This window comes from Bos grunniens, chromosome 19 (genome assembly GCF_055505025.1).
Source record: "Bos grunniens cultivar Pamir isolate PY7600 chromosome 19, Bosgru_T2T1.0, whole genome shotgun sequence".
Lineage (NCBI taxonomy): Eukaryota > Metazoa > Chordata > Mammalia > Artiodactyla > Bovidae > Bos > Bos grunniens.
Window position 1 is genome coordinate 18,269,829 of NC_141183.1, and position 20,298 is coordinate 18,290,126.

At 48.7% G+C, this 20,298-nt stretch overlaps 1 protein-coding gene across 3 annotated transcripts in view; it reads left to right on the forward strand.

The window, feature by feature from the left end:
* Positions 1-3,907: 3,907 nt before the first annotated feature.
* PLEKHM1 (pleckstrin homology and RUN domain containing M1) overlaps positions 3,908-20,298 on the forward strand; it is a 55,492-nt gene continuing 39,101 nt past the window's right edge. For 2 of the 3 annotated variants that reach the window (XR_015147515.1, XM_086357222.1), the window contains exons 1-5: positions 3,908-4,063; positions 6,914-7,076; positions 10,561-10,649; positions 13,871-14,118; positions 15,847-16,473. Coding sequence is in view for 2 of the 3 variants with exons in the window: in XM_086357222.1 (XP_086213348.1) it covers positions 10,602-10,649; positions 13,871-14,118; positions 15,847-16,473 (923 nt within the window). In the remaining variant the exon portion in view is untranslated. The remainder of the gene's footprint in view (positions 4,064-6,913; positions 7,077-10,560; positions 10,650-13,870; positions 14,119-15,846; positions 16,474-20,298) is intronic. The other variant, XM_086357223.1, reaches the window with a different exon arrangement.

Consider the following 20,298-nt stretch of genomic DNA (forward strand, 5'->3'; position numbering starts at 1 on the left):
GACCCCATGAACTGCAGCACGCCAGGCCTCCCTATCCATCACCAACTCCCAGAGCTCACTCAAACTCACGTCCATCCAGCCATCTCATCCTCTGTCATCCCCTTCTCCTCCTGCCCCCAATCCCTCCCAGCATCAGAATCTTTTCCAATGAGTCAACTCTCCGCATGAGGTGGCCCAAGTACTGGAGTTTCAGGTTTAGCATCATTCCTTCCAAAGAACACCCAGGACCAATCTCCTTCAGAATGGACTGGTTGGATCTCCTTGCAGTCCAAGGGACTCTCAAGAGTCTTCTCCAACACCACAGTTCAAAAGCATCAGTTCTTCGGTGCTCAGCAGACTGGTTCCAAACAGGAAAAGGAGTATGTCAAGGCTGTATATTGTCACCCTGCTTATCTAAATTATATGCAGAGTACATCATGAGAAACACTGAGCTGGAAGAAGCACAAGCTGGAATCAAGATTGCTGGGAGAAATATAAATAACCTCAGATATGCAGATGACATCACCCTTACGGCAGAAAGTGAAGAGGAACTAAAAAGCCTCTTCATGAAAGTGAAAGAGGAGAGTGAAAAAGTTGGCTTAAAGCTCAACATTCAAGAAACTAAGATCATGGGATGTGGTCCCATCACTTCATGGCAAATAGATGGGGAAACAGTGGAAACAGTATCAGACTTTATTTTTCTGGGCTCCAAAATCACTGCAGATGGTGATTGCAGCTATGAAATTAACAGATGCTTACTCCTTGGAAGGAAAGTTATGACCAACCTAGATAGCATATTCAAAAGCAGAGACATTACTTTGCCAACAAAGGTCCATCTAGTCAAGGCTGTGGTTTTTCCAGTGGTCATGAATGGATGTGAGAGTTGGACTGTGAAGAAAGCTGAGTGCCGAAAAATTGATGCTTTTGAACTGTGGTGTTGGAGAAGACTCTTGAGAGTCCCTTGGACTGCAAGGAGATCCAACCAGTCCATCCTAAAGGAGACCAGTCCTGGGTGTTCATTGGAAGGACTGATGCTGATGCTGAAATTCCAAAACTTTGGCCACCTCATGTGAAGAGCTGACTCATTGGAAAAGACCCTGATCCTGGGAGGGACTGAGGGCAGGAGGAGAAGGGGATGACAGAGGATGAGATGGCTGGATGGCATCACTGACTCGATGCACATGAGTTTGGGTGAACTCTGAGAGTTTGTGATGGACAGGGAGGCCTGGCATGCTGCAATTCATGGGGTCGCAAAGAGTCGGATATGACTGAGTGACTGAACTGAACTGAACTCTACATAGAAACTAAATAAGAAGGGTTGACATACTAAATAAGCAGGTTGACATACAATATATAGCCTTCACGTACCTTTCCCAATTTGAAATCAGTCCATTGTTCCAGGTCCAGCTCTAACTGTTGCTTCTTGACCTGCATACAGGTTTTGCAGGAGGCAGTAAAGTGGTCTGATATTCCTATCTCTTTAAGGATTTTCTACAGTTGTTGTGATCTATGCAAAGAGTAGACACGACTGAGCGACTGAACTGAACTGAACACAGTCAAAGGATTTAGCATAGGCAATGAAGCAGAAGTAGATGTTTTCCTGGAATTCTTTTACTTTTTCTATGATCCAATGGATGTTGGCAATTTGATCTCTGGTTCCTCTGCCTTTTCTAAATCTAGCTTGTACATCTGGAAGTTCTCAGTTCACATACTGTTGAAGCCTGGCTTGAAGGATTTTGAGCATTAGTTTGCTGGCATGTGAGATAAGTGCAATTGTGCAGTAATTTGAACATTCTTTGGCATTGCCCTTCTTTAGGTCTGGAATGAAAACTGACCTTTCCAGTCCTGTGGCCACTGCTGAGTTTTCCAAATTTGCTGGCATATTGAGTGCAGCACTTTCACAGCATCATCTTTTAGGATTTGAAATATCTCAGCTGGAATTCCATCACCTCCACTAGCTTTGTTTGTGGTGATGCTTCCTAAGGCCCACTTGAATTCACATTCCAGGATGTCTGGCTCTAGGTGAGTGATCACACCATCATGGTTATCTGGGTCATGAACATTTTTTTTTTTTACAGTTCTGTTTATTCTTGCCACCTCTTCTTAATATCTTCTGCTTCTGTTAGGTCCATACACTTTCTGTCCTTTATTGTGCACATCTTTGCATAAAATGTTCCCTTGGTATCTCTAATTTTCTTGAAGAGATCTCCAGTCTTTCCCTTTCTATTGTTTTCCTCTGTGTCTTTGCATTGTCCACTTAAAAAGATTTTCTTATCTCTCCTTGCTATTCTCTGGAAGTCTTCATTCAGATGGGTATCTTTCCTTTTCTCCTTTGCCTTTTGCTTCTCTTCTTTTCTCAGTTATTTGTAAGGCTTCCTCAGACCATTTTGCCTTTCTGAACATGTGTATTTCATGAAGGGGCTTGGATAGTGTATGCACCTTCATGAAGGGGCTTCAGCAGAGGGATTTAACGTAGAATAAGGAAAATGTTGACAGAGTTCAAGTTTTAGTTGATTGAAGTCCCAAAGTCAGAAAGGTCAACATCATTCCTTATTTTTCCTCCAGGCTGGTAACTAAGCATGCAGTTACCACCCGCCACCTGGTGGGAGGGAGGGTGGGGATGTGGGGGGTGAGGGGGGCAAGGGAGACTTAGTTCCTGTAACAAAACTCAAAGATGTGTATCAGATTGTTATGTCCAGCCCTTGAGGAGGAACTAGGATTCTTGTTTCATAGCTGAATTATTGTTTCCTGATTGCAATCCTTTGTTCTTTTCAGATCATTAATTACTGAGAACTGTTCAAGGGCAAGCATTGTGGCCAGGCTTAGAGCACAAAACAGCTTAGGCGGAAAATGGCTTCTCTTATGTCAAAAAGCTATATTGAGTTCTTTTCCTCCTAGGACCTCCCCATCCCCCCATCCTATCTGCTTACACTGGGACCTCAACCTTCCCAGAGATATGAGGGACACCTTCCCTGAAGAGGTGGATGGAGCATAAGATTCCAGCAGGGATCAGTGGAGCTTCCTCCCAAGAACTGGTGTGTCCCCCATCCCCCAGTCCTGTAAAGCCACCCCAAAGTCCCACGGCCCTGCATGTAGTGGTACCTCTTCCACACGCAGGCCCTAGTCTCACTAGATCGATACCTGCGCGTGGTAAATGTCTCAAGTATGTCAGGACCCACCCCCCCCACCCCCACTTTTGACCTTTGGTTCTCAATACCCCCCCTTTTAAAAAATATTTGGCTGCGCCAGGTCTTCACTGGGTTGTGGGATCTAGTTCCCTGAGCAGGGATGGAACCTCCTTAATTGGCAGCATGGAGTCTTAACCACTGCACCACCAAGTAAGTCCCTATTCTGATTCCATTTGAAAGAGAAATATCGCTTCTACAACAGAAAGCAAACAACTACAAGGCTACGTGAGAATAACTGCTTGAGCGAGTGTGGCGCAGGCATGATGGTACGTTACTAGATAATGCCCAGGGGACCTCAAGGTGTTTCCTTGATACAAGCTGTGCTTAAAACACACTCTTTTCCTGAGAAACGCCAGGCGGGACAGAACCTCCAAGTTGGGCCTGGGCTCTGCCCATCTGGCTACACTGATGCCCTGGGGGAGGCAAAAATAGGGTAGGCGTTGGTCCCATTTTACAAACGGGGAACCTTCGCTGGAGGCCAAGTGACGGCCCCAGTTCTACGCAGATGAGGTCGGGAACTCAGAAGCCAGGATCTCGTCTGACACAGATCCAGCGGAAGGCGGGCAGTGAGGACGCATTCCGCCGGACATCGGCGGCCTTGCTTCTCCGCGCCCCGCTAGGGTACGGTGACCATGAGCCTCCCAGACCACGTATCTACCTACACCCGGGCTGGGAATCCTCCGGCACCGGAGAGCGCTGGCCCCGCCCCGAGGCCCTCCGGGCCCCACGATTGGCTCCACGGGCAGGGGCGGGACCGGACGCAGAGCTGACGTGACGGCGTCAGGCGCCGCGGGAGCCGCTTCCTGTTGTCAGTGGCCGGGAGGCCGCGGCGTCCCATCCGAGGCTTACGGGCTGCAGCGGCTGGCAGTGCCCCCGCCCCCTCGCTTCGCCCTTCGGTGAGTTGAGGATCCGGGGCGAGGCGGGCAGCAGAGGGGCGGCGAGGCCGGGACGCATATGGGCAAGGGGACACCAGCCCTCTCCGTGAGCCCAGACCCCTGGTTGCCTTGAGACTGCCCTGCTTCTGAGCCCTCACCCTTCCCAGCCCAAGCTCCGCGCCCCACTCCGACTGTAGCCTTCGGCCGCACTGCCGATGCTGGCCTTTCCCCTCCATTTGCCACTCGTGACCTGACCCTAGGGCTTACCACCCCACCCCACCACCACCGGTCTTGCGTAAATGCAGCCTTATCCTTGACCTCACTGTAGCCCAGTTCCACCCCTGACCTTGACCACATGCCTCTGCTTACCCCCAACACATGTCGTCTTTACCTCTCAACCCCTTTGGCGATCCTCATACTGCACACTGGCCTCGATTCTGGTTCGGTTCGCCCTTTTCCTGAGCAGCCTTCTTATCCTAATCTTCCACACCCTCTGCTCAGCTCCCCAAGGTATGCCCATCCTGAACACCCCATCTCTGTCCCACTGTCGTTTAAGACCCACCACCAAAGTAGACGCCCTGTTGAGCACACGCTTTTCTTTTTGATAACTCTGATCTCAGCCCTTTCTCAAATTTTACATGCCTCTTGTCTTCACAGACTCAACCCCTCACTTCTTAGCCCACCATAGACTTCCTATCCATCTCCAACCATCAGAGGACACTCCTGTCCCTAAGTCTTTGCTAAACTGCCCCCGACTCTTGGTGCTCAGTTCTTAGCATTCTCAGCCAATCTTATTAAAAATGAGGTCTCCTGCTCTCTCACCTCTGCTGTCCCCATCTCAGTTCTACACCCATTTTTCCCTTAACCCAGTCCCCACTCAGTCTGAGAATTAGTGAAGAGTCCCCCCGCCAACCTCACTAGCTGCCCTTCAACAGCCAAATGTCACTGCTTGCCGGGAACCCAGCAGTTAGACACTGAGGGGCTTGATGGGTGCAGGCAGGGCCTCAGGTGGCAGGTAAGTGTGGAGAAGTAGAGCTCCCTGCCTTGGGTCAGGGTCAGGGATTTTTTCCCAGATGTCTGGTCCCCTGGACTTGCCCCCTGAAATTGTATGTCTAACATTCATAGTGAATGACTTGTGCTGCCGCTGGAATGGTAGGTGTCACCAGATACCTGGAAGGTGAAGAATGGCCACTCACCTGGCTCCCACATAGCCTGGGGCAGTGGAAGCCATCACTTCCTGTTGGTTGGTTTTCTGGCCGGGAGTGAGCTCAGGGAGCACCACTGTGTGGCAGTGTTCACAGAGCCGTGTCCATGTGTGTGGTCACTTGTTATGCGCCCTCGCCTGGTGCTCCTGCCAGCTAGAGCTGAGAGCAGGCCTGTCCTGACACTGAACGCAGGGCACGCAGTGGATGCCAGAGATGATGTAACACGTTGTGAAGAGCGTAGGTGAGAGGGCTCCCAGGAGGCTAAGGCTCAGGCGGGTATAGCGCTGTTGAATCACTTCCTCTTTCTGCAGGTGCTGGATCTTTGAGTTTGGGCCATTTGGTTACCCATGAACATGAGGAGCCCAGATATCTGAGTAGCTGAGGCAGAGGGACATTCCTGAGGCCCCACTTTCATCCTTTATCGTTGCCTGGGCTTTGGGGATACACATTCTCTTCCAATTCTGACGACCTAGCTTTAGAGGCCATTTGGTAGCAATTTTAAAGGGTCCCCAGTAGGACCTGTTGTCTTTGTGTGCCATTCATGGTCTCTTTTTTTCATATTTATTTACCTGTTTGGCTGCACTGAGTTCTAGTTGTAGCACGCAAGATCTTTTTAATTGTGGCATGCAGGATCTAGTTCCCTGACCAGGGATCAAACCTAGGTCCCCTGCATTGGGAGCATGGAATGTTAGCCACTGGACCACCAGGGAAGCCCTCTTGCCATTTATAGTCTTGTTCCTTTGAAAAGTTGAATGCTCTTCTCCCTTCAGTGTCTACCCCCCACCCTATTAAGGTGGGATATATTGAAATAGTTTTAGCCAGCTGGCAGGGTGGTTTAATGGAAGGTGTTCCATCCTGGCTGAGAACTGTATACCTCAGCTTCCCTCAGCCTGTGAAATGGAGATTCCTGCCCTGAGCCTTATTTTTGTTTTATTCTTCGGTTCATCCAGTAGATATTTTTTGAGCACGACTGTGTGCTGTGTGTTGCTCTAGGCACCAGAAATGCAATGGTGAATGAGTCAGACAGAGTTCCTGTTATCATTCATTCAGAGTTGGTCCTTGCTGGAATCCTAAGGATGGGACAAGAATACGGGGGAGATGGGTGTTATTGATGGAAGGAAGGAAGGAGGAAAGAAAACTGCTCTGTCTTCACTGACTTCACATTTCTGGCCTTACTCACTAGCCTTTGGTTTGGGAATCACAGGGCTAGAAATTTCTCTCCCTCTAGCTGGCATCTGGTGACTTCAAAGCCTGTTCCACTCCCTTCTCCTGCCTCAAGACACTTGTCCAGAAATTCAGCTGTCTTCAGGTGGAAAGAGGTACACTTTACTCACCCAGCACTCACATGTCTGAAAGATCAGCTGCCCTTCTGAATCAGAAGATAACTTTGTCCTTCTTTTCCAACTGTAAACCATGACTCATCAGTTCATACAGCAGCTGGATGGCTTAAATGCCAGACTGTTCTCAATAGCCCGGTACAGGGTTGGATTCAGGCCGTAGAGAGCAGGCTGTTGGGAATAGCTGAGAAGTCTCTAAGGAGAGGGGCTGCTGTTTACTGATGGATGGAGTGTTTCAGAACTGAAGAAGCCCGGCAGTTCTTTTCTTCCTTTACTGCAAGTCTCATCTAAGCCATTCTTTTCTTTTCTTTCTTCCTTGGTCTCTGGAGGAAGTGATATTGGACATACATAGAAGGCCAGGCAGCATAAGAAAGAAAAGCAACCAGAACAATTCCTTCCTGTGTGTTGGAACATTTAAGAAGAGACAACTGTGAAACCTGGGTACCATGGAAAGGACTTGGCCTCAGCTGGTTGGGACTACAGACTTGATGGGTAAGGTTGTTTGAGTTTCTGAGTGCAAAGTTAATTATTACTTCGTTCGAAAGTAATAAGTTTTGCCTGAAGCTCTTGAAATCAAAGACCTGAAACACTTTGGTGAAAGACACAAGACTTAGAATGAGGAAACCAAAGAGTTCTATCCCTACTGAGCCTCTGTTTTCTCCTCTGTAAAATGGGGATAATCACCCTTCTCTCACAGGATTGATTTAAGAGTTACATGAGATTAGAGAAGTTAAAGCGTTGAGTCTGGGTGAATTGATACTTAGGGGGAGACATAGACTTTTCAAGGTTAGGATTTGCCTAAGGGGCAGACAGAAGTCATCTGTTCTGCCAAACTCCACCAGTGGTGTTTGAAGAACCTTTTAGCAGCGTTCCCCACATTATCCCCTTACTCTTTTTAGCCTAGGTCTCTTTGCAGCCCCGCCCCCGCCCTTTGGTTTGGTTTTTGGTGTCAGTGAAGAGTGTTCTGAGGACAGGAAGTGAAACCCGTCCCACGGGAAGGTAGACTGGGGGGGCCTGGAGAATGATGGAGTGCTGACCCAGCAGTCAGGAGACCGAGCCCCATTCTGGTTCCATCAGCAAGTTCTCATGTCATCAACCATCACATTCCTGCCCCTGAGCTGATTCCTGCCTCCCTGAGGCATGCCGGGGCAGACCCACATAGGCGGGGTGCTGTGGCTTCTTGCAGAGAAAGGTGTGCCCTAAAGTGTGGCATGAACCCCATAGCCTCAGTCCTGTTTTGTGAATTGTCAAGTGGCCATTGCCTTCTGAACTCCTCTGCGCTGTCATTCTGTAGCTTTTCTGACAGTTGGTTTTAAAAGCGACAGGTACTTGTCTGGCCCTGCTCTGACCTCAGCATCAGTCTACTTGTGAAGAGACCCTTTCTGGCCTGGAGCACCTGCTTACTAACAAGGCTACCAGCCCCCCTCCCCGCCCATGAATATTATTTTCAGTTAATTCATTATGAGGTCTTAATGAACCCAGGCTATTGTTCGGGTTGCTGAGGCCTAAGCCTTTCCTCTCCCGACCTGTGGCTGGTTGAGGGAAGGGCAGCTGTGGGGCTTGAGGCTCCTTCCAGAAGAGGCAGGCCCGAGGGGAGGCCTGTGGCCTGAGGGGAGGCCTGTGGCCGCTGGAATTACTGAAGGGGATTGGAGCCCAGGGTCTTGGAGCCAGAACACCTGGATTTGGCCTCCTGAGCCACACAAGGTGTCCTGGAAGGAACGTTGTCCAGAGGGACTGTCTCTAACACCGGTCCTTCCGCCTGGGGTGCTGGTGGCCGGAGACTGGACGAGGGCCCGAGAATCCCTGTAGGTGGGAGGGGGAGTGAAGTGAGGGTGAGGTAGTAAGACAGTGCCTGAGGTCAAGGGTTGCATCCTGTGGTCCATCACGCCCTGACCAGGGCTGGCTCTGCAGGGGCCACCCTCCAAACACCCACCTCACTCCGTGTGTCTTTACTGGGGGAGGTCAGCTCTGGGTCCTGTTTACCCTCTGCCAGCTCCAGGGACCAGGGTCTGAATCAGACCATCTCCCACTGTTAAGGCCACACTGCCTCTGTCACTTCCAAGTGTCGCGCTCCTGTCCTCCTGTAAACCTTTCCCACCAGGCTGACCTCAGTGTCCCACTGCAGCCCCTCACCTGGACCCCCAGGTCTCCCTGCCCCCTTGTCCCTCCCTGCCTCAGCCCTTGCCCACACCCACCTCTTCCAGAAGGGAGGTGATCACACTCCATCAGTCTGAGGATTTCCCTTGAGCAGGGGTGACCCTTGTGCTGGCAGTGGGTGGTAGAGTTGGCCACTTACCCGCCTTGGAATCTTGGGAATTTCCTTGACCTACATCAGCTTCTGTTTCTTATCTGTCAGACTAAGATAATAAAACATTCCCAGGGTGGTTATGAGAAATGAATGAGGCGATAAATGTAAAAGGTACAAAACCCCATTGAGCGTGCCTTGGTTTTAGTAACATCTTTGGGCCGTGAGTTTCGGTTGATTGTTTTTTTTTGGCTGCGCCACATGGCGTGTGGGATCTCAGTTTCCCAACCAGGGATTGAACTCACAGCCCCTGCAATGGAAACATGGTCTTAACCACTGAACTGCCATGGGACTCCCATGGGCCATGAGTTTTTGAGAGCAGAGACAGCAATAACCCTTTTTTCTTTTCTTGGTGTCCCCTCATGCTCAGCTGTGTGGCCACTCGAGATTTGTTTAGATGTGAGTGTGCCTCTCCGGGCCTGGTCTGTACAAATTGCTGCGGTGGGACCAAGCAGCAGCCCCCTCAGGTTCAGGCCAAAGTCCCCACCATCCCCCACCATGCCACCCTGGGCCTGGTTGCCTCAGGAGAAAGCCAGCTACCCCAAGAGATGTCTCTGCGTACTGACTTGAGCTGCCGCACACGCTTACTTAGGCAGTGGCATTCTTTGCCTGTAAATTTGGACGGCCACATCCACTAGGGTTAGAGATACCACTTACCCTTGGTAAATATCAGGCCCTGTGCTTGGCGCTATCCACACTCATAGTCTCCATCCGAGAGGTCTGATACATGCCCCAGTGTGCCAAGTTGGTTAGTGGCAAATTAGGACTAGAACCCATGTTGTTACCCTTTAGACATGTGCCTGTGCTGTTTAGGCTGGACCCTCATGGCCTGAAGGAGAAGCAGCAGCGTGGCAGGAGTGCCATTCCGTCTGAAGCCATGTCAGTTGTACTTTTCCCCGCTGAGCTGGCCAAGCCTGGGCTAGGAGAGGAGTCAGGGGACAGTTTCAAGGCCCAGGCCCTGAATGTGAATTGTGAGCTCCTGTTTCTCAGCCCCTGTGGGTTCTTGGCGCCTTCAGCTGCAGCAGTCCCCTAGCACCCTCAGCTCTGTATCAGATCTGCCTTTCGTCCCCTGCCTTTTTGTGCCAATGTTTGGTGTGGCATGAAGGGCCCTTTCTGGGCTTCCCTGGTAGCTCAGCTGGTAAAGAATCCACCTGCAGTACAGGAGACCCCGGTTCGATTCCTGGGTCGGGAAGATCCCCCAGAGAAGGAATAGGCTACCCACTTCAGTATTCTTGGGCTTCGCTGGTGCTCAGACAGTAAAGAATCCACCTGCAGTGTAGGAGACCTGGGTTCAGTCCCTGGGTTGGGAAGATCCCCTGGAGGAGTGCAGGGCAACCCACTCCAGTATTCTTGCCTGGAGGATCCCCCTGGACAGAGGAGCCTGGCGGGCTACAGTCCATGGGGTCACAAAGAGTCAGACATGACTGAGCAACTAAGCACAAAGGGCCCTCTCTACCCACCTTTTGGGACAGACCCACCCTTGGCACCCAGGGCTCCTCTCCTCAGGAGGTCCAATCCATCAGCCTTTTTTTCCTTCCTTAAAATCCACACTCAGTTTTCATGTTTGTATTCAAAGTCCTTTCAGTTGCAGTTTGCATAAGATGGGGGTGCGGTGGGGTGAAGAGGCGGGCCGGCGCAAGGATTATTCATATGGCCGTGTCTTCTCTGCAGGTGTCATGTGATTCTCCTGGGGAGCTGCTGCTGGAGTGGAAATGCTCTCAGGGGTGGAGAATGGACTGGACCCCCGGGCTGCCATCCCGGTAGGCAACAAGGGAAGATCAGGGTGGGGGAAGGGGTGCCTGGGACAGCCATGTCTTTGTCTTTTCTCACTTTGAAATGAATTAGCACTGTTTAGAAAGAGAAGCCTTGGGTTGAGAAAAAGTTGCGCCCAAAAGATCCTGCCCCAAATCATCTTATTGATGATAAAATGGGGATTTACATAAAACAATGGGGATTGACTATAGGTTACCTGAAGACCAAGGATTTCTCTGAAGAAGATATACAGATGACCAATAAATACATAAAAAGATGCTCAATATCATTAGATGTTAGACAAAGACAAATCAAAACCATAATGAGGAAAAGAGAAGTAAAGTCACTAGTGTAGGAAACAAACTTATGGTTATTGGGGGATAAGGGTCGGGGAGGGATAAATTGGGAGATTGGGACTGATATACACACTGCTGCTGCTGCTGCTAAGTCGCTTCAGTCGTGTCCGACTCTGTGCGACCCCATAGACGGCAGCCCACCAGGCTCGCCCGTCCTGGGATTCTCCAGGCAAGAACACTGGAGTGGGTTGCCATTTCCTTCTCCAATGCATGAAAGTGAAAAGTGAAAGTGAAGTCGCTCAGTTGTGTCCGACTCTTAGCGACCCCATGGACTGCAGCCTACCAGGCTTCTCCGTCCTTGGGATTTTCCAGGCAAGAGTACTGGAGTGGGGTGCCATTGCCTTCTTCTTCTCTTCTCTTCTATAGTTATCTATCTATATATAACTGATTCACTTTGCTGTGCCCCTGAAACTAACACAACATTATAAATCAACTATATTCCAACAAAAATTTTAAAAATAAAATAGGAAAAAAAAAAGCCATAATGAAGGACTTCCCAGGTGGTCCGGTGGTTAAGACTCTGAGTTTCCATTGCAGGGGGTGTGGGTTAACTCTCTGGTAAGGAAACTAAAATCCCACATGCTGAGCAGTGGGGGGGAAAAAACCATACTGAGATGCTTCTTCATACCTACCAGGATGGCTGTAATGAAAATGGCAGACAACAGTAAGTGTTGGTGAGGTTGTAGAGAAGTTGAGATCCGCATCCCTTGCTGGTGGGGGTGTAAAATGATATAGCCGTTGTGGAAAACACTTTGATAGTTCCTCAAAAAGTGAAACAGTGTTAAATACAACCCAGCAATTCCATTCCTAGGTGTATACCCAAGAGAACTGAAAACATGTCTACACAAAAACTTGTACGTGAGTGTTCATAGGAACATCGCAGCCAAAAAAGTGGAAACAACCCAAATATCTATTAATTGATGAATGTATAAATAAAATGGATATATCCGTGCGATGGCATATTATTTAGCAATAAAAACGAATGGACTACTGATCCATGCTACAACACTGACAAACTTGAAAGCATACTAAAGTGAAAGAAGTCAGACACAAAAGGCTGCATGCTGTATGATTCCATTTACATGAGATGTCCAGAAAATAGGCAAACCCACAGAGACAGGAAGTAGATCGGTGGTTGCCAGAGGTTGGGGGAAGAAGGGAATAGTGAGTGATTGCTAATGGGTACAGGGTTTCTTTTGAGGGCAATGAAATGTTCTAAAATTAGATAGTAGAAATGGTTGCACAGTTCTGTGAATGTACTAAAAACCACCGAGCTGTGTGTTTTAGTGAGCGGATTTTATGATATGTAAATTATGTCTCATTAAAGCTGTTCTAACAGAAGAACATTTAACTTTTCAAAGACCATTAACATGGATTGTGTTCTCTAAAATAAAAACCAGTGAGATATTTGTCCATAATCCTGTCACCTAGTAATTCAAACCAGTTTTTCTGTAATCCCTTCCAGTCCTTTTCCAAACCCTTAGGTAATTTTGACATATGTACTTCTATTATGCTAGAACACTCTTAACTCTGTATTTCCAAAGGACTTTATATATTTTAAAACAAAGGCTTTCTCTAGTTACAGCGTGCGTGGGCTTCTCTAGTCGTGGCTCACAGGCTCTTTAGTTACAGTGTTTGGGCTTAGTTGCCCCACGGCATGTGGGATCTTAATTCCCTGACCAGGGATCAAACCCTGGCTTCTTCCCCTGAATCCAAAGGTGGTTTCTTAACCACTGGACCACCGGCGAAGGCTCCTATGTATGTTTTATGATTTATTCATTTAGCAAACATTTACTAGTACCCATGCCGAGAACCAGGACCATTGTTGAGGGCACGGGATGAATAAAAAGCTAGTCCTGCCCTCAAAGAGTACTCCCGCTCCAGTGCTGTAAATCACAAGGTATTATTTCTGTATAACAGATAGGAAATTGAGGCTCAGAGAGGATAAGTGGAATATCTGAGGTGACCCAGCTGGTGACTACCAGAACTGAGACTAAACCCAGGCTCTGACTGCCAGGTCTAGGATCTTTCTTCCTATAAACCACTCTTCTGTTTCTGGGTGTTTTTATTGTTCTAACACAGAGCTTTTTGCCTCTTAACTTATTGACTCTCTGTGGAATGTTGGTCATATGATTAAGATGGAAAAATCTCAGTCCTGCCCTAGATGAATTACTTCAGCTCCCATATCTGTAACTATGGTGGAGTCAGAACTTAAACACAAGTTTTATACAGCTCACTGAAGTTTGGTTTAAAAAACAAGCAAACAGGCAGTTCCCTGGCAGTCCAGTGGTTAGGACCTGGTGCTTTCCCTGCTGTGGCCCAGGTTCAATCCCTGGTTGGGGAACTAAGATCCTGTAAGCCTCGCAGCATGGCCAATAAATAAGTAAATAAATTAAAAAACTGAAAACCAAGCAAAAAAACCCCACAACTATCTTTGCAATAATAATAATAACAACACTTCACAGTGTGATTTTTTTTCTTTTTCTTCTTTCTCTTTATTTTCTACCATTAGCCTGTACTAAATTTTTTCTTTTATTTTTAAATTAAAAATTTTTGATTTTCTTTTTAAAAATTTTTTTAAAAGAAAAATTTTTAATTTATTTATTTGGCTGCACTGGGTCTTCGTTGCTGCATGCAGTATATTTAGTTGGGGCATGTGGGCTCTAGCTCCCTGACCGGGGACCCCTGCATTGAGAGCGCACACTCTTAGCCATTGGACCATCAGGGAAGTCCCGGCCTGTCCTAGTCTTGTTGCATAGATACACGGATTTGTGCTTGCATGGGGACCCACGTGTTTGGCGACAAGCAGGGTGACATTGCAGGGGTCGCCACAGGAGCCTCTAAAGACCTGTGTTGTGTCTGGCACCGCCCAGGTCATCAAGAAGAAGCTAGTGGGCTCCGTGAAGGCGCTGCAGAAGCAATATGTGTCCTCAGACACGGTGGTCACGAGCGAAGACGGAGATGCCAACAGCATGTGCAGCGCCCTGGAGGCCGTCTTCATCCACGGCCTGCACGCCAAGCACATCCGCGCCGAGGCTGGAGGGAAGAGGAAAAAAGGCGCCCACCAGAAGCCTCTGCCTCAGCCCGTCTTCTGGCCTCTCCTGAAAGCTGTCACCCACAAGTGAGAGCCGCTGGGTGGGGGCGGGGTTCACGTCGGGGTGGAGCTTCAGAATGTGGGGCTCCAGGTTCTTCCTTCCAGGGCTTTTCTGTGGAAAGCCACAGGGAGCCCCGTGTCGTGGAGAGGAGATGGCCAGAGGAGGGTGGTGGTAGACTAGGCCTCAGTGGGCCCCTCAGGCAGTGGCCCGGCACAGTGTTGAGCCCCTGGGCTGGGCACCCTGAGTGGAAGCAGGAGCCGGCTTTTTTCCATCCTCTGGCAAATTCTGTAGTTGCAACAGAAGCTGTGTGGCCTGCAAAGCCTAAAATCTTTACTGTCTGCCCCTTTCCAGAAATTTGCTGACCCTGCCTAAGGATGTTTGCGTATTTGTGTGCTAAGTATCATACTTGTAAGGAGGTAGGGCTTTTTTTTTTAATTTAAGAAGAGCAGCCTCTGGCCAGAGCATCTGAATGTGTGCCCTGAGACATTTGTCTTGTCTGCCCTGCCCTGAACCGCCTGGGCTTTGGAGCAGGCAGCTGGCATGGAGCCTCTCTGGCCTATTAAATGCCCCTGGTGTCTTGTCAGTCCTGCCCCAAGGTGGCATGTCAGTCTCGAATCTTCCTTTTTGTGCCTACTGCCACTGCTCTGTCTCAGGCTGTTACCTTAATTCTGGGTGGAAGTGCCTTTCTCAGTGTCCCCCTTATCTCCTTCTGTCTTTTCTTCGGTCAGTCAGCCAGCCTTTAGTGAGCTTAAGCTGACCAGAGCTCCATCCCTGGGTTCTGCAGAGTATGGTCAGTGCTCCCGTGGAGGAGCCACGCACCGGGGATGGTGCAGTCAGAGGAGGGGCATTTACAGCAGACGGAAACATTTTAGGAGCTGAGTTTGGTACACGTGGGGCCCGGATGGAACACCCTACCCTGAAGTCTGCATAGCTGTGGGCGTGTAGCTTTCCTGAGCAAAACCCTGTAGCCATAGGCTGCCATTTGTCAGGCTGGGGTCTGATTCACTTGCCTGGGGCCCCGGAACCTGTATCCTGGTCTCATTCTCTACAGAGTTCTAATGCACAGCCAGGTGTGGGTACCATTGCCCCACTCTGCTTCCCCCATTTGATACTCAAGACTGTGTTATTACCTCGCCTTGCAACCCGGTCTTCCACTCCTCCTCCCCAAGCTGTAACCAGAGCACTCCCCACTCCTATTATAGTCTGTTGCTTTTCTCCCCTTTATGCCTTTTTCTCTATCAGTCTCTTACGCCTTGAAAGTTCTCTTTCCATCTTTGCCTCTTGAAATCCCTCAAGGCCCAGCGCAGAGACCCCCTTTCTATGGCATTTTTCTTACTCCAACCCAGAAATGATTGCCTGGCCCCCACCACAGTGCTGCTAACAATAGGGCTTACCTCAGTATGCCCTTGAAAAGTCATTACCTGGACCGAGGGTAGGGACCATGTCTTGACCCCGTGTCTTCACAGCTCCAAAGACCTTGCCCTGGCGGCTCAACAGACGTGTCCCAGATGAGCAGATGTTGTCGGGCCAGACAGATAGTTGTCATGAATGATCCTTCATGATACCAACCTAAGAACATTGGGGGTGATAGCTGAGTCTTTCTGAATTCCCCTTCAAATGCTGTTATCCAAGAATTCTTCATGCCTGTGTATACTTGCAGTCCTTGTTCTCGGCTCTTGCTAGCCAGTGGATAAAATGACATCTCGGTGACTGGCAGTCATTTCTTGAAACGTGTCTGTTCTCTATCTTCCCAGACACATCATCTCGGAGTTGGAGCACCTGATCTTTGTGAGCACGGACGTGGGCCGCTGCCGGGCCTGGCTGCGGCTGGCCCTCAACGACGGCCTGATGGAGTGCTACCTGAAGCTGCTGCTACAGGAGAAGGCCCGCCTGTGCGAGTACTACCAGCCCACGGCCCTGCTCCGCGACGCCGAGGAGGGCGAGTTCCTCCTGAGCTTCCTTCAGGGCCTGTCGTCCCTGTCCTTTGAGCTCTCCTACAAGTCTGCCATCCTCAACGAGTGGACGCTCACCCCGCTGGCCCTCTCGGGGCTCTGCCCGCTCTCAGAGCTCGACCCCCTCACTATCCCTGGAGCTGAACTGCAGCGGAAGGAGTCTCTGGACTCCATCTCCCATTCCTCGGGCTCAGAGGACATCGAGGTCCAGCACTCAGGCCACAAGATCCGACGGAACCGGCAGCTCACCGCCTCCTCCCTCAGCCTGGACACGGCCAGTTCATCCCAGCTCTCCTGCAGCCTCAACTCTGACAGCTGCCTCCTCCAAGAGAATGGCTCCAAGAGTCCAGACCGTTCCGAGGAGCCCATGTCCTATGACTCAGACCTGGGGATGGCCAATGCCGACGACTCGGACATGTCTCTGCAAGAGTGAGTTCCCCTCCCCCACGCCTTCCCCTTCCTTCCTGCTTCTCTTCCTCTTGTCCTCCCGCCCTTCCTGGAGCACGTGATTGCGTCACTGAGCTCAGGACTCTGTTAGGACAGAAAGACAGACAGAGGTCATAAACTCTCCCTCAGGGAGCAGAGTTACTGGGAGCTGTACCTGGAGGCAGACTGGGGCTAGTGGGGAGAATGCATAGAATGCATTTTAAAAATATATTTATTTATTTATTTGGCTGTGCCAAGTTAGTTGCAACACTTGAGCTCTTCCATCTTCGTTGTGGTATGGAGGATCTTTAGTTGTGGCATGTCAGATCTAGTTCCCTGATCAGGGATCAAACCCCAGCCCCCTGCATTGGGAGCATGGAGTCTTAGTATGGTCCAGCAGGGAAATCCCTGGAATGCCTTTAGATGGGGCTTAGAGCTGGTTCCAGCCCCAGCTCTGTCCTAGGTGACCTGTGACAAGTTAGTTAGTCTCTCTTTCAGTGTCAGATATCATTGTCATCTTCATCTAGAGAGAAGGAAACCAATAGTTCAGAGCTCTGTGTACAACTTCCAAAAAATACAGTAAAACACAGTGCCCAGCGTGATCTTCTAGGACCTCACAGAAGGTCTTCTGGGGGACATAAAACCTGGGTGATGCCCGCACGGGAGTGGCAAGCAAATGGGGACGAGCAAGTGTGTGGAGGAGGAGGACATGGAGGGACAAACTTGACTGGAGACAGAAGCCTGGGCAGAGCCTTCCTTCATTCAGGCTTTTTAACATTGATTTTTGATCATCTATTTTTATAGTTAAAAAAAATCTAAAATGTGTACAGTGAAAAATCTCTCCCACCCCTGTAACCATAAATATTAATTTCTTACATATTTTTCCAGTGTCTCTAAATCCAGCTATACCATGTGTGAATATATAGATTTGAACTTTTTCTTTCTTATTTTTTTTTAATCGAAGTATAGATGATTTACAGTGTTGTGTTAGCTTCAGATATATATATATATATATATACACATATATATATCGTTTTATAGATTCTTATTATCTTATTTCTTTTTTTGGCTACGCTAGACTTCGTTGCTGCACATGGGCTTTCTCTAGCTGGGACACACACAGCTTATCTGGTTGTGGCACATGTGGCTCAGGGGCTGTAGAGCGCAGGCTTAGTAGTTGGGGTACGCGGGCTTGGTTACCTCGTGGCATGTGGGATCCTAGGTCCCCAACTAGGGATTAAACCCACGTCCCCTACATTGAAGTCAGATTCTTTACCACTGGACCACAGGAGAAGTCCTTAATCTCTTGTTTCTTATTTTCCCACTTCTTTCCACAAAAGCTAGTATAAATTATAAATATACCATTCTATACCTTACCAGGGCTTCCCTGTGGCTCAGTGGTAAAGAATCTGCCCGCAATGTAGGAGACCCAGGTTCAATCCCTGGGTTGGGAAGATCCCCTGGAGAAGGAAATGGCAACCCACTCCAGTATTCTGGCCTGGAGAATTCCATGGACAGAGGAACCTGGTAGGCTACAGTTCATGGGATTACAAAGAGTCAGACACGACTGAGTGATTAACATACACACACATACCTTATTTGGAAGATCTTGTCATATCGGAGCTTCTTTTTCTATTACATATTTGTCCACTGTATGAATGTACCTTAGTTTATTGAACCATCCCTGAGTTTAATGGACATTGGAGTTCAGGGCTTCTACAAATAACCTGTGAATGTGGTCCTTTAGCTCTATGCGAGTTCTCTCTGTTCAGTAAATTCCCAGAAGAAAAATTACTGAACCAAGGGGTAGATTAATTAACAATTTTTGTAGACGTTGCCTATCTACACTTCATCAGGGGTATGCCTGTGTCCTCTCAGCCTTGACAACAGAAGGTATTAGCAAACTTTTGGATGTTGGCTCATCTGATAGGTAAAAACGGTAGCTGTTTATGAAGCATTCCCTCCCTCCAGGTAGGACTCATTTTTCCATCAACTGTGTTAGGACCTTCTTTCCACAACTGCTGTCCCCACCCTCACCGCCACCTTGGTTCAGGTCTTTCCAGGGCTTGTGGGAATCACACCAGGACTGGGTGTCTTGGACTGGCCCGGAAGCAGATCCAGTTTCAAGCCAGTTCCACCACTTACAAGCTCAGTGGTGTCCTGCATATTACTAACTCTCTTGGAGGTTCTGTATGTCTTTTTTTTTTTTTTTTCCAGAGTATAGCTGATTTATAATGTTGTGTTAGTTTCCGCCGTACAGCAAAGGGATTCAGTTGTACATATACATCCACCCACTCATTTTTATATTCTTTTCCCATATAGGTCATTAGAGTATTGAGTCGATTTTCCTGTGCTATACAGTAGGTCCTTATGGTTACTGTAGTTACTATTTCATTGTTTCTTTATCTTTAAAATGGAAATTCCCTCACAGGGCCGTTTAAAAGTCAAATGAGATGCCCATCAATCAGTTGCACACGTAAGAATGTGTGGTAGTTCCCAGAAACGGCTTCTGAACTTTGAGCACATCAGGTGGAATTTTCATGTGTCCAAATGGAAGGATTAGATATAATGTTCTGAGAAGGAGCAACCCCTGCCCCAGAGATGGCAGGGCCCGAGGCGTGCCTGACCGTCAGCCACCTGTCCTGGCCTTTGGTGCTTCTCCCCCCGCAGACCAGCCAGGCTTCTCTCTGTCATGTGTCTTGCCTTTATCTTTCATGTGTCTTGTGATTGGAAAATTCCAGCTTAAGGTTGTTGAATCAGTGACCGTCCGCCCTCCTTCAGGGGAAGTGTTGTCCTGGGTATTCTGGGGGAACAAAAGGGCAGATGAGGTCAGGAAGTATAGACCCAGGCTGGACAGTGATGTGGGGACCAGACACCGCACGCAGCCAGCACCAGTGTTCTCAGAGCATCCACAGAGACCAGTGTTTCTTGGAGTGTATGTTTTAAGGGAGATTCTCACCAACACTTAAAGAGTTTACTTAATGTGTTACTTAAATGTATGTAACTTAAAATTGGGCATAAACACATTGTGCTTAAACTCTTAGAACTATAAAATCAGAACATCTGCAAACTGGGAATTCCCTGGTGGTCCAGCGATTAGACCTCCATGCTTTCACTGCTCTGGGCCCAGGGTTCAAGCCCTGGTAGGGGAACTAAGATCCAGCAAGCTGGGCTGTATAGGAAAAAACAAAACAAAACTACAAATCAGACATGAAATGCAAAGCCCATTTCAAATGAAATTTATTAATGTTTGGCAGAAACCAGTTTACAGTTTACCTTGTGCAGAGAGGATTAACTGGCTCTCACAGCTTCTTTTGCATTCGTTAGCTCTGAGTTATAATTATCGCTGAGAAGCGCAGGTAGTCTAGTGGTAAAGAGTGTGGACTCAGGAGCCAGACTGCCTGAGTCCTGCATCAGCCAGCTTTGCCAACTCAGGCAAGTTAGTAAACCTTTCTGACCTTGATGTCCTCATCTGCAAAATGGGGGTGAGAATGCTTCAAAGGAATGCTGCGGCGGTGCAGCGAATAGAGATCTTCAGGCGCTTAGAACAGTGTCTGACTCAGCACGCATGCCGGCCACATGGTGGTGTCATCTTACTTTGGGTACCTGTGACATCAGCTGTGCTTGTCCCCATATCCACTGCTGAAAAACCTTGCTTAGTAATATTAGTCAGAGGTCACTGTCATGAGGCCTTCCCTTGGGGGAGAAATGATTCTGAGTATATGCAGCCCACCTCTGTGCTTTTATTAGTGGCTCTTGACTGCCAAATAGTACCGTGTATCACCACCACAGTTGGCATGTTCAAGAAAACCACAGGCTCAGAATTGC